Source organism: Plutella xylostella, chromosome 23 (genome assembly GCF_932276165.1).
Source record: "Plutella xylostella chromosome 23, ilPluXylo3.1, whole genome shotgun sequence".
NCBI classification, from domain to species: Eukaryota; Metazoa; Arthropoda; class Insecta; order Lepidoptera; family Plutellidae; genus Plutella; species Plutella xylostella.
Genome location: NC_064003.1, coordinates 11,444,124 through 11,458,785, shown reverse-complemented (window position 1 = coordinate 11,458,785; position 14,662 = coordinate 11,444,124). Strand labels below are relative to the sequence as shown.

The 14,662-nt window shown below is 40.2% G+C and overlaps 1 protein-coding gene across 1 annotated transcript in view; it reads left to right on the top strand.

Annotated features, from left to right (window-relative positions):
- LOC119692487 (translation initiation factor IF-2) overlaps positions 1–14,377 on the top strand; it is a 75,914-nt gene extending 61,537 nt beyond the window's left edge. Inside the window, exons 7-9 of the mRNA XM_048629390.1 lie at positions 9,685–9,874; positions 13,001–13,181; positions 13,890–14,377. Coding sequence (XP_048485347.1) covers positions 9,685–9,874; positions 13,001–13,181; positions 13,890–13,931 — 413 coding nt within the window. The 3' untranslated portion in view covers positions 13,932–14,377. The remainder of the gene's footprint in view (positions 1–9,684; positions 9,875–13,000; positions 13,182–13,889) is intronic.
- Positions 14,378–14,662: the final 285 nt, after the last annotated feature.

The window sequence follows — 14,662 nt, the reverse complement described above, 5'->3', positions numbered from 1 at the left end:
GAGCCCTCCAATCGGCTAATAGCCAGTCGATACGATACTCGTTGACTTTTACCAAGAATTCAAATGTAGGCGACAAAAAATAAGAATTTTTGGTGACCTTTTTCTTGAATAAAAATCGTTTCAGCTAAGGGGCAGGGATATCCCATGATCGTGTCCGGTTGTCCGGGTTTTCTCGGATGGCCCGGGTGGCCCGGATGGCCCGGGTGTCGCGAAGTCACCCGGCGCTTCCGCATCGCCGAGTGACTCGCATGAGTGGATTTAGTAGCAGTATAATACTGCAGGAGCTAGCGAAATAACAAGGGTTAGCTTTTGTGCTATGGTTATAGTGAGAAAATTTGCATTGCGAATTCAACTTATTAAGGCGGATTTGACCAACGTCGAGTAACTTTTTACTCACGAGTAAACTACCAGTTACTCGCGAGTAAGCAGATTTTGCATTCTACCAAACCTGAAACCAAGATAAGTAGCTTATCCCAAGAATAAAATGTTATACCGCCAAAATTGACCGTGTAACGAGCTTATCCGAGAGTAATTTTGTAATGGCGGCAGCACATCAGCTGATTAGAAAACCGTCATAATGACATATAAACACATCTGTCAAAACATAAACAAAAGTACGTTAAAAGGCAAATTCTCAGAATAACAACAGCGAATAAAATATTAAAACATAAACAATTTGATACTCTTATAATCCATTCAAACTAAGTTGGCATTTCATTTCTATTGCATGCTTTGAAAACGCACCTATTTATATTTAAGTTGCATTACAGTTTCGTTCCTCGTTCATTCAATTAATCATGGTATAACTTGGTAGAATGCAAATATACTTATCCCAGATATTTACTCGCGTATAAATTTTATTCCGGTATAGTTATTCTCGTGTAACGTGATGTTTGGACGAATTCACCCTTATAATAACAAGATAGAAAAATAATGACACATTTACATAGGTATGCGATCTTTTGACAGTTGAAAAGTTTATTATTTCGATTGCAGAAGGCATCCAACAACTATGTATAGTGCCACAATCTTATCTGTTCCGGTGGCGACGTCGCTGTGATTGAATCCAGTGATGCCATCGATAAAATTTTGCCTATTTTTGGTTTAAACGACAATGCATTTCTGCTATTACCTATTGTTATAATTAGGTACATTCATAAGTATGGGATATAGTATATCAAACGACATTTGTTGTATGGAAAATTTGTCCACGGCGAACAGAAATAAAATTAGTTCTGATTATGTTCTGCTTCTGATATAGAAGATTAAATCTAGATTACATTGGTATAGGTAATATATGTGGGTCGTGGGAATAACGAGATGGATAGACTTAAAAAAAAACTATTAAGTATTATTTTTGAACACTTTATTTTACATTTTCTAAAGTAACAAGAAACAAGAGCATACAATTAAAAGAAATTCAGACAGTGTGCAAAGGCTAATTCATCATCATCATCATCATCACGACCCATCACGTCCCAACTGCTGGGGCACGGGTCTCCTTCCAAAGGCTAATTGCCAAAAAGCAATTTCTTTCAGCCAACTCTTGATAGGTTGGGAAAACAATGACATGTCATAAATCATCATTATTTCGTCTAAAATCGCTGCATTTGCGCGAAATTCTTTTGGTATATTGCCTAAGATCAATGATTTCAAAAGAAAGGATAGGCCCTTCAGAACATTTTACTCAAACCTTCTTCATACAAGCAAAATAACTGTTATCTGTCATAATTTGTTTGAACTATGTCAGTGCCTAGCAACTATCTTGACGACGTAACCTTGTACGTGCGTTAATAATTTACCATCCCGGACATTGTTTTATTATTTGCAGGCGCCATATCAATAATTTAAGTCAAATCCAACTACTAAAATTATAACTGTTTTGGGGTGTAGACCTGTAGAGCGTCCCGTACAAATGGACTAAAAATCACGCTCCAAAACGTAAGTGTGTGCAACAAGAAAATGTTCTCGGAGGATAGTCAACAAAAAATGACGTCCGCACAAGGTTACAGCGCGCGGCCATCGTAGACTTTGGTAGTAAAATAATTATCACTTTATAATGTGTTTATTACTTAATTTAATGGTAATTACCGATGATACGATATTCGTTGTTTCTTTTTGACCTTCGTATAATGATTTTTGCAGCCTTTCACAACAAACTACATATTTATCACAAGATTCACAAGACCATCTCTCGGCCACAGACAACTGTCGACTAAGGAGCGTTGGCCCTAAAATTACGATTTTAGGGCCAACGCGCGGGTGCCATTTTTTTGAGTGGGAGGCCCTGTCCTTACGCTAGTAATATATATGTCAATGCCTAAGATTTAAAGTATCATGTCACGTCCTCACACCTGTAATCAAAGAAAAATAAAGATTATATACTTTTCATCACGAGTATCACAACCCATCCCGTCCCCACTGCTGGGGCACGGGCCTCTCGGGAAAATATTTCATAAAATTACATGGAGTATATATGGGTAAAATTATTCGTCATATTTGGCAACACTAACCTGTAGTCGCTGCAACTCGTTCTTCCAATTTTTCAAACGGAATTAAAGTCGCCTGAATACGTTATTCTTCCAGCATAAAAGCCAATATATATAGTACTACTTTTCTTGCATCACATTACAGCGCTTTTGGCAGTATTTCACCCAGAAAATCACAAAACAAATTAAATAACGTAGCGTCAGCTTCTTCGCAGAAATTGACAACTCAAATAACGCACAGAGTATGAAATGATGTTTGACAATGACGTCTCGTTAGTACACATTTTGACCACCGGAACAGATAAGATTGTGGCACTATAGGGCCCAAATAGGTTATACCTAATCTGTTTATCTAGTTTCTCAACTGGGAACGTCAAGTTAAACAGAACTTGGGTATGGAATGTGGCATGTAGAAATGAGTAAAACGCAGGTATTTTTGTACTGAACTTTTATTTTACACCAGGCACAATAAAACACACAACGTCCATGAAATCTATCAGGGCAGTGTTGCCAACGAACAAAAAACTTTATATCTAAAACTATTTAAACTTTAGAATAAGTATTACATTGTTTCAACACCTTCCCTCAATGTAATACTTACATTAATACAGTAACTAATCTTGACTCTACATTCATTCTTAAACTTTGACTCTACTCTACACATGACTCTACTATACTTTAATTCTTTAAACCACACATAAAACAAAATTTTAATAATGATTCTTTTCTCAAGGGCTTTGTGAACATGTCAGCAATTTGATCTTCAGATTTAACATACATTAATTTCAACTTCTCTCTCTTAACTAACTCTTTTACAAAATGAAATCTTATATCTACATGTTTAAGCCTCTTAAAACTATCACTGCTCGCTGCCATCATTGCGGATTGATTATCACACATTATGTTCAAAGGGCATACATTTTTAATATTAAAATCATCTAACATGTTTATAAGCCAACACGCCTCACTAGCCGCTACACTCATAGCTACATATTCAGACTCAGTTGATGACAATGATACTGAACACTGCTTCTTACTACTCCATGAAACTAAGCAGTTTTTGTAAAAGAATACATAGCCAGTGGTAGACTTTCTGTCTTCAACATCTCTTGCCCAGTCGGCATCTACCCATCCAACTAAAGTCTCACCACTACATACATACTCTATCTTATATGATAAGGTGTGTTTAACATACCTAAGCACTCTTTTAAGTGCTGTTAACAAAACATTATCTGCCCTATTTTGATATCTGCTTAATATCGACAAAGCTACACATAAATCTGGTCGCGTTCCACATACAGCATACATCAAACAACCAATAATTTGTCTACATAAATTCTCTGAGTTTTTGTCTAGTTTACAATTTTTAAAAATCTCTGTGCTATTTTGATCCATTGGGGTAGACATAGGCTTACAATCTTGCATATCAAATCGCTTTAAAACATTTTCTAAGTACTCTTTCTGATCTAGAGTGGTTATATTATTTTCCAAATCTTGTTTCACATTTATACCAAGGAAGTTTGACACCAGACCTAAATCCTTCATTTTAAATTCTTTGTTTAGCTTAGACTTAAGATTTGTTTTTCATCATTTCCAAAAATTAAAATATCGTCAACATAAAGTAATTATGTATTACTTTATGTTGACGATATTTTAATTAGTTTGACTGTTACTGTTACATCTCGAGTAGAAACATGAATCACATTTTGAACTAGCAAATCCTTCTTTAGTTATTACAGAATTAAACTTCTCATTCCAATATTTGGGACTTTTCTTCAAACCATACAAACTTCTATTTAATTTTACAATTCTTTCATTTTCATTACTATATGCCCCTTCAGGAAGTTTAATAAAAACATCTTCATCAATATCTCCATAAAGGAATGCTCCGGTTACATCCATTTGGTAAATAGGTAAATTCATATTAGTTGCTACAGCTATAAACAATCTAAATGTTGACATTTTGGCAACTGGGGCATAGATCTCACCTAAATTAAACATATCATTCTGCTCAAAGCCCCTAGCAACTAGCCTAGCTTTATATTGCGTTAAGTTGTTACAATTTTTTACTTTAAACACCCACTTACAACTAACACTGTTATGTCCATCATGTCCTTCACAGATTGTCCATGTCTCATTCTCTTTCAAAGTGTCCAGCTCCCTCTTCACTGCTTCCTCCCATTTACTCGCATCTTTCCTCCTCATAGCCTCCTGGTACGTAGAAGGGTACTCCATCTCTGTCGTCACATTGTTACACATATAGCGTGGATTCGGCTTCCGAGTACGCTGACCTCTCCGTACCTCTTGGTCTGGTCTCTCTGCTACTTCTTCAGCAGACTCCTCAGATGTTGCACATGGTTCATATTCACTATCAGAAGATTCTCCTGGCAACAGCCTGTCATCGCTCCCTACATTTATGTCTTGCACATTCTGCTGTATGACGGCACATTCTTCATTCACGTGTCCCTCGTAGCTTGGTTCTGACATGCCAGCCTCTACATCAAGGCTCACCAGTGGCTCTCTCTCTTCTGGAACTTCTGTCCTTTCCTTTTGTTCTATGAACACCACATCTCGTTTGGTTTCAACATCATTTTTATTTGGGAAGTAGATTCTGTAGCCTTTCACATGTTGTCCATAGCCAACCATAACTCCTTTCTCTCCTTTAGAGTCCCACTTCCTCCTCTTCTCCTTTGGTATGTGTACGAACACAGGTGTACCAAAGATCTTCAGAGTATTTATATCAAAAGTTTCTTTTGTCCACGTTTCAAATGGAGTCTTTCCTGGCTCATTACTTTTTCCCATTCTATTCAACACATATGCTGCTGTATTGATAGCTTCAGCCCATAACTTCTTAGGCATATCCTTTGAATACAGCATAGTGCGAGCTGCTTCAACGAGTGTTCTATTCTCTCTTTCTGCCTTTCCATTCTGTTCAGGTGTATATGGCACAGTAGTTTGATGCACTATGCCATGCAACTGGAACAGTTGTTTTACTTCTTTGTTTACAAATTCAAGCCCATTATCACTTCGAAAGGTCTTAACCTTATTTCCAGTTATGTTTTGAGATTGGTTTATGAATTCCTCGATACACTTCTTCACTTCGTCCTTCCCTTTCACAAAGTATACACTTCTGTAGTTTGAGTAGTCATCTTTGAGTATGACGAAGTATCTTGAACCTCCAACTGAGGTTTCTTCCATTGGTCCACAAGTGTCAGCATGAATTAATTCACAAGTTCTGCTTGTCTTTGTCTCACTCGTACTGAAGGGTAATTTATGTATCTTCCCTTCTAAACATCCCTGACACTGATCAACGTCACTATCCTGCACTTGAATGGTGTTTTTAGCAAGTACAGTTTTCACATACTGCATATTTTGATGCACTAATCTTTCGTGCCACTCGTATAACTCGGATTTTACTTGGGTAACATTTGCTGCACTATTTTTGTATCGTAAGTCCATGTAGTACATATTTCCGACGCGATTTGCAATCGCACACACTTGTTTTTGTTTATAAAACTTGCATCCGCTGTCATCTGTCAACATGACATATCCTCTGTCAGATGCACGATTCACAGAAAACAAATTCGTTTTTAGTTCAGGAACGAATAACACATTGTCTATGGTCGTATCAATCCATTCACTTCCGTTGAAAACTTGTGCTGCCACCTGTCCACGACCCAGGGCACTTATTGCAGTCCCATTTCCGACTATCACTGATTTTTGTGACAGAGTTGAATAACTTGAAAACAACTCCCGATCACAACACATGTGCTCACTTGCACCAGAGTCTACTAACCACTGCGATTGTTGAAAATGTTCATTGAATGTCTCTTGCACTACAAACGCATTACCATTGTTTTTATTTTTATTAAATCGGCATTCACTTTTAAAATGTCCCACTTTGTTGCAGTAAAAGCACTTTCGATTTGAATTATTAAAGTTCTGATGCCTATTATTAACACTTGAGCTTGCACTGTTTTGGTTATCCACTTTACTGTGGCACTCGCTTTGAAAATGTCCAAGTTTATTACATCTATAACACTTTACACTCTTTTTATCAAACCTTTTAGCCATAAAGGCTGAACTTTGATTACTTTCACTTCTTTTTTCTTTTATTCGCTCCTCTTCGACCAACAATCTTGCCACCAGATTGTCATAAGTTTGTTTGTCATCAGGCGCAGACTCCCAGGCTGATATAAAGTGGCTGAAGTCCTCCGGTAAAGACATAAGAACCTTAGTGATTACCAGCTTGTCTGAAATGTCTTCGTTCATCTGTTTGAGCTGATTCTTCATCTCCTGTACCTTTGATAGAAATACAGCCATTTCTATACCTTCCTCATACTTGTATTGAAAGAATCTTTGCTGTACAATGTGTACACTTGTCTCTGTCTTCTGCTCGTAGACACTGGCCAACTTTTTCCACATGTCCGCAGAACTGCTGCAGGTGATAATATGTAGCATCACCTCCTCCGTCATCCTTGTCACCAGGAACGTCTGAGCCTTGGCATCCTTGGACGCCCAGGCTTCCGCTGCAGTACCGGCAGCTTCGGGCTTCACTTCACGCCCCTCAACCACATCGAGGAGGCCATGACCTCGAAGCACGACCATCGTTTGAAATTTCCAAACATTCCAATTCTTTGAACCTTCCAGCTTGATTCCAGCTTGACTGCCCTCCATGGTATGCACCTTTTTTTTCCTTCCTTCTCGCCAACCTTCCTTACTCTTTGCTGCTGAGCAAGTATTTTCCTTCTCGGCGCACGCGTCGAAAATGGCCGCCGGCCGTGACGCCGATATTTAAACTTTTAGCGAAAAGTATCCTTCCCTGGTTTTACTCAAGTCTCGAAACAGTTGTGGTATGATACGGCCTGGGCCCATAACCTGTAGAAATGAGTAAAACGCAGGTATTTTTGTACTGAACTTTTATTTTACACCAGGCACAATAAAACACACAACGTCCATGAAATCTATCAGGGCAGTGTTGCCAACGAACAAAAAACTTTATATCTAAAACTATTTAAACTTTAGAATAAGTATTACATTGTTTCAACATGGCACCTGTATTTTTTGGTTCGCACTAAGGCAAGTTATAATAATAGGGTACGTTGTAAAAGCAAACCCAATGACGACATAACAAATGTCTGTAATACCGATTGCCGGAGTTACTTGGGGTCACTTTACGTTGCAAGAAATGATATTTCAAAATGCCGATACGCTTAACTAGACTCTATCTCGTGGTATTCTCTTGAACTATCGTAACGTTCATGACAGCTCTAGTTTGTTCTTTTTTTGTAAATCTAGAGTAACCCTCGTGCAGAATGGATGGATGAGCCGCGAGGTACCAACTTTGTTTTGGTAACAAGTTAGTTCTGCTGTGGATGTTCTCTGTTTGTTCCCGCAGTTACTGCGTCGCTACTTTGAGTTTGAGTTGCTTACGTTACATTAACTAGTGCCGAGATTAACCACGAATCTTGACGTAGATATGTCCGTAATTGTTAAGTTTGCAGGATCTCTATCTAAATCTGTAATCTCAAAAACGCCGAATGTAAATTTGTTTCATTTGTGGTTACTTAAATTTATGTTTAATGCCAGTAATTAATATGAAATTATAATATACTTACATACAAATCTACCGCAGTTCTGAATTAACACTTGTATGGAGCAGCCATAATTCATTTTCTCGGGCATCTGAACACACTCCGAGGTGGTTGTAAATTCCCAGAATTAATTAAAATTACAGCGTCGACGTTCCAGGTACCACTATCTTACCTCTTCGATCCGGCGAGTTTAACATAAAACCGCAGTTTGCAATAAATCACTTTCAAACACTCCGCTGAAACTTGCGCAGTTGTGACGTCACACAATACTGAAGTCTGAAGACCTGCACGGATAGTTTCACTTTTAAACTTCCACCAACTGATTCACAAACTTTGCCAATTCTACAGAAACTCCAAATTACGAATTCTAGAAAATGACGTGTTTCTGAGGTGGTTTTCAGTCGCCAACTCTAAAACCAACATGAAAATAATTTCTCAGTGTAAACATAGAGAGTGTTCAGCTTGTCTAAAACTAGGATTTTGAATGTTCAAAATAAAAGTGGAGTTATGTGCAGAAGATAAATAAAGTGTTCAATCTAACCCTGCCGCTTCACAATGAATCTCTCTCAGGATTTATGACCTCCGCTCCTGGATTTATATCCACCTGAGTTGTCCTGAGGTGATTCCTTTTATTGTTTCTCAATAAATTCCTACATCGCTCTAGAACGCGGATAAACACACAGTAAAACAGGTTTATTTCCTCCAGATTCCAGTATTAAACATATAAACCAATCGTCCTTCAACTCTATGAACCGATGAACTTATGCAATACGTATAAACTTGTGTCAGTATAAAGCATGGAATTTCATCAGTTCTAGTGCTGTTGTTTAGTACCTATGCCTGCTATCTCATTGGCAATGACAACTTTTAGACTCTTTAAACCTTATTACATTTATTAATGGAAATAACCTATCTCTTTCCCCCGCAGACGTTCAGTACATTTTGACCATTCCTGACATACATAATTATGCTTCTATATTCCACCACATTCTTATTCCATCTATCTAACCACTTAATTAATACTTCTAATCAATACCTATCTCCTGAAGCTATGTATACATATTACATAGCATAAGCCCTTTAACCCCCAGTTGACTTCTGACTCTACCCATCTCCCTCCCCCGGGCCTGCAGCACATCCTGACATACATAAATGTGTAAATAAATATAAATATGTGGGGACATCTCACACACGGCCATCCGACCCCAAGCTAGGCAGAACCTGTGTTATGGGTGTCGGACAGCTGATATATCTACACAAATACATAGATAGATAGATACTAAATATAAATATCCATATATATACATACACCCAAGACCCGAGTACAAATATCTGTCTTTAAACAAATATCTGCCCCAGCCGGGAATCGAACCCGGGACCTTCGGCTCAGTAGTCAGGGTCACTAACCACTACGCCATTCGGTCGTCATACATGAAATGAATTTCCCTTAATCCTCTCTTCATTTATATATAGCTATGTATAGCTACTTGACTTAACTCTTAACTCTACCCATCTCTTTCCCTCTCGTAGGCGTGCAGCACTTGAAATGACTTTCCTCTTATACCTATAGCCACTTGATTATACCCATCTCTCTCCCCCAGGCGTGCAATACATCCGCGACTGTCCCGCGCAGCCGCGCCTGCCAGTCTACATGGTGGTGGGCGGCGCGGCGGGCGGCGCGGCCGTGGCGTGGCTGCTGTGGGCGCAGCTCGCGTCGCGCGGCGCGCACGCGCAGGCCTCCATACCGGAGCGCGTGCTCGCGTATACGCTCACGCTGTTTCTTATCACCTGGTGAGTGGGGTTAGGGAGGTTATTGCAGGTGGCGAGTATGGAAGAAGCCGTGGTAAAGTATTAACTATTATTGAGAGGTCACTCTCAGCTCGTTCTTTGTCAGGGTAAAGTAAGTTACCCTAGGCACACATATGGTCAATCTTTTCACCATGGTGATGACTACTAGTCCAACTATGCTGTTTATGATTGACTAGAGTAAACATCTTCGCTGAATTGTTTGGTAACGTTTTGGTTGGCTTCAACATGTTATAAATGTCACAATATATTATTATTATGCATGGAACCGTATCAGAAATGCAATACCGTATTTGTGAGTAAAGTTTCCAATTCAAGCTATTATAATAATAGTTCCTAGTATCTGGGTCCAGGCAATCCCGGTCTACATGAAACTCGGTAGAAAATCAAACTATAAATTATTCCAACATATTAAATAGGAGCTTCCAACTTCGCCCGCAGTGACGCCTGTCGAGTTGAAGTACTAAATAGACAGTAAGCCAAAAACTTTTGTGACTCTTCGGCTCTTCGGGTACGGCCTGAAGTTTCAGGTTACATGTTTATGAAGTGTTCTTCAGTTACTCTCTGAAGCACTACTTGATGTAGACTTATGGATATAACCAACAGAAATGTATTTTATTTAGGTGCACATGACCTAATTCTGGACTGTTTCCATCATAAATGGCAAGAAATTCATGAAAAGAAGCAACATATTATTTTATTTCATAACAATAGTATTTATTATATTTTACAGAAATAACAAAACAGAGTGTATTTCCAAAACAAACAAACCTGAGCCAGCTTTTATCCTGAAATTTGAATGGAATTCATAAAGCATTTCGAGTACATATTTCAAACTACAACACAAAGCTTTATTGGGAACCGAGGTTCACGGCAGAGGCTTACCGATATTATCGACGTGCGTCGGTACAATACCGCTGTCTGTTTATTTAAATCTTCCAAAGATAGGAAAGAATCAAATAGATTGTGGGCGAGGGTCAACCAAAACCTTTACTTAAAGGATTGGATGCGATTCCAATCGGACAATCCATTCAATGTAGCACGAGTGGGTAGTAATGATTTTTGGATAGATGTCGTAGTGTTTTGTTTGATGGAGCTGAATGTAAATGTTACATGGATCAATAAAAGTCGTGTTATGTTGTGTACGTCGACTATAGAGGTATGTGTATTGTGGTATTGTAACATCAAAGCAAAATGCACCAACACAAATAGAAATGTTGAAAGCTTATAGGTTTTCACTGCTATTAGGTAGGTTATTTAAAAGTTGAATGATAAATTAATAATTATCGAACGAATGGCATAGTGGTTAGTGACTCTAACTGATGTGACAAAGATACATGGTTCGATGTTAGTAAAAAAACACAGAAAGTTGTGTTGCGTTAAGTATTCTGTGTAAATATTATGCAAATAATGTAATTGGGTTTTTGGTAAAATAAACTTATTTGTATTTGTGTTGTGTGATATTCCCAACCCGACTTCCAAGTGTGTAAATTACGGCAAGATCCCTGCAGTCTTGGAAAAGGCCTAAGTCTTTTTCAGGCTATGTTTTTCATTTATTATTTACCATTAACTACAGGAATATAGTATATGGTACATAGGTATTTATAGTACGTCCTCGACAAGTAGTGTATCCACGTGTGAGGCACGAGTGCGCGGCGAGATCGCTCCATTGTTCGCGCGGCGACGCCTCTATTGAGCACTGCGGAGCTGAGGGATATGTATTGAGTTTGTATTATTTATTACTTACTTATGTGTTACCTGTTTGAGGGGGATAATGTACCTATTTATGTAATATTTGTGTGTGAGGCATCAAAGATAATTTAAATACTGATGTGGAGGCTAGATTATAGAGTCAGTCTAGTAATATACATGTATAAGTCAATGGAGTCAGTAAGATGGCTGAGTGATGCTAATGACTTGTTGTCTAATGATTAAAATACTTAGGCATTCAAGTCAACCAAAGAATGGAATAACGTTTGTAAACTCATAAAAATGCTCCAGTTCAACCAACTACATTCTCCTTCCCATTTTCCACGTGCATTTTAAAGTAGGGCAACAATAAATCCGTCCCGAAATTTGATAAAACCCCCGGCGCAACACAATCCCCTGCTAAAGAACGGATTAAGTGTCATGTCACAAGTGTGACACGGCTGCGAGCGGCGACACTGGCAACACTGGCGGCTGATCCCAAACTAAAACAATTTGTAGCAGCATAATGCGCGCTCTGTTGACGACACAGATTAACAGCTGTTTGCAGCTACAGCTGGGAGGATATCCGGGGAACTAAGCGGTTCCAAAGCGATATGCTACAGCAGGCAGTAAGGTAATTGTAAATAGGTAGATGTGCATCACATCACTTATTTTAGAAGGTGCTGTCTCAATCTTCATTATTAGGGTTATACTTAGCGAGCAAGCCATTTCCCATCTTTCGGGAATCTTCTTTCAACATCTTTCATGATGTTTCTATTTCCAATGCGCCTCTTCAAGAAGAGGCATCAAGATTAATCAAGAGGTAATCAAGATTACTTACCGAAACTCTAACAGAACTTTGGACGGTTTTATTCAAACGTAGTAGGTATAATATTGGAGCTATAGATTCTGTTTCGGCTCGCTGATGGCGCGCTGCCAGGTGGTCCGGAATCAGGCTCTGAGCTGCAGTAATTAAGCTCGCAGTCGTGCTGAATCCGGCATTAACATTCGACAGCTTAATGGAGCTTTAAAGGCTTTTGGAACAATCGCGATGGCTTTTTTGGATATTTATATGAAGTTGAGCACTTAATAGCCCTTTGGCTCACCTTTCGGAATATGCACTTAGTGAGAATATGAGTTTTCTATTTTGGGAATACAATAGGTGAAGCCTACCGATCGGGTTGTGTGTAATAATATTTATGTTCCATACATCTTCTATATCTATATCTGACGCACGCATGGCCAATCAGTAATCTGAATTCGATAAAAAACCCTAGTTCAGTCCACTTGTTTGTCACCGACACGCACAGAAGGCAAGCCATACTGCTAAGTGCTAACAATGACCCGTGCTTCTAAAAACTTGTTTTCTCAACATCTGATTTCTGACCTACAATAACCTCAAAAACATCCCTAATCCCTCAGGTTTGGCTTCGGCAACTACTGGACGCTGGGAATCATGTGGCCGGACTACGCGCCGACGCTGTTCGAGCCGAACCAGTGGTGCCACCGCTCGCTGTACGTGTTCGCGCTGGCCTCGCTCGGCCTCGTGTGGGCCGTGCTCGCGGCGCTCGCGCTCGCGCTCGCCGCGCTCGTCGTGTGCCAGGTGAGAACCAGTGGTGTAGTGTGCCAGGTGAGAACCAGTGGTGTAGTGTGCCAGGTGAGAACCAGTGGTGTAGTGTGCCAGGTGAGAACCAGTGGTGTAGTGTGCCAGGTGAGAACCAGTGTAGTAGTGTGCCAGGTGAGAACCAGTGTTGTAGTGTGCCAGGTGAGAACCAGTGGTGTAGTGTGCCAGGTGAGAACCAGTGGTGTAGTGTGCCAGGTGAGAACCAGTGTAGTAGTGTGCCAGGTGAGAACCAGTGTTGTAGTGTGCCAGGTGAGAACCAGTGGTGTAGTGTGCCAGGTGAGAACCAGTGGTGTAGTGTGCCAGGTGAGAACCAGTGGTGTAGTGTGCCAGGTGAGAATCAGTGGGACCCTGGATGTCGGCGACAGACACCTCATCTGACTGGCTAATCCTTTCACATTGTTGAAGAACGCTAGAACAAAGTTCGGACAAATTACTACTTACATTCTTGACGAAAGTCGACAAAAACTACTACCCATTCGGAAAGAAGATGGGCTTCTATATTCTAGGAGAAAAACGGGGCAAGAACCTCGAGAGCTAGTACGGGGCGAATTTAAGACGTAACAAGAGTTTCGCATCACGCTCACTCACATCACGTAGCCTCAAGAGTGAGCGCGACGGAGAACTTTTGTCACGTCTTAATAGCGCCCCGCGGGCCAGGTCTGGCACTAACTGTGTGTTGTGGTGCAGGTGTTCGGGTGCGGGTGGCTGGGCCCGCCGCGCTACAAGTAGCAGCGGCGCAGCGTCGTGCTGGAGCTGTGGCACCGCAACATGAACAACACCATGGACGTGGCGGGCGCGCTGCTGCCCTTCACGCACCTGGCGCGCCCCGATCTCTCCGTCCCGCTCTCCGAGCGAGCGAGACAGGTGATCCCCGAGATCCGCGAGCCGCACGAACACACGCCCGTGAAGGAGACGGAGCTAGCGCGCTCGAGGCCCGCGGCCTGATTGTTGTGGGTCGTGCGCAGCAAAAAGCACGTCCACTTCGAGAGCACGGACAAGGTGTACTACTTCTGAGTGCGTGACGTCAGTGTTGTGACGTCACAGTTCCGTCGACGCTTAGTTTTAATGTAGGATAGGCTGATTTAATTGCTGTATGTTCTTTAAATGACAACGAAAGTTAAGGTTAAGTTGGTTTAACTGTAAGTTTAACAAGTAGGAGGTTTTTGCTATTTTTTGTAAATTATATGCATTCTGAAATTTAACTTGTCGTAGAAGTGGTAGATGGTTGTATACATAAAGTAATTTATAAATTTCACATTGATAGAGTTATGGGCACAAATGATTTTGATTGTGTAGATAAAATATAGTAGATAATTCATATTTATGTGAGGAAACCATGTAATCTTTTGTGATAAGTATATTTGTCGTCAAATACTTATATAAAATGCGAGTAAACAGATCCCGGCAGGCCTCGCCGGGTCGTCGGGTTCGCGTCGCGGACGAAATTGCATGGATCAGGC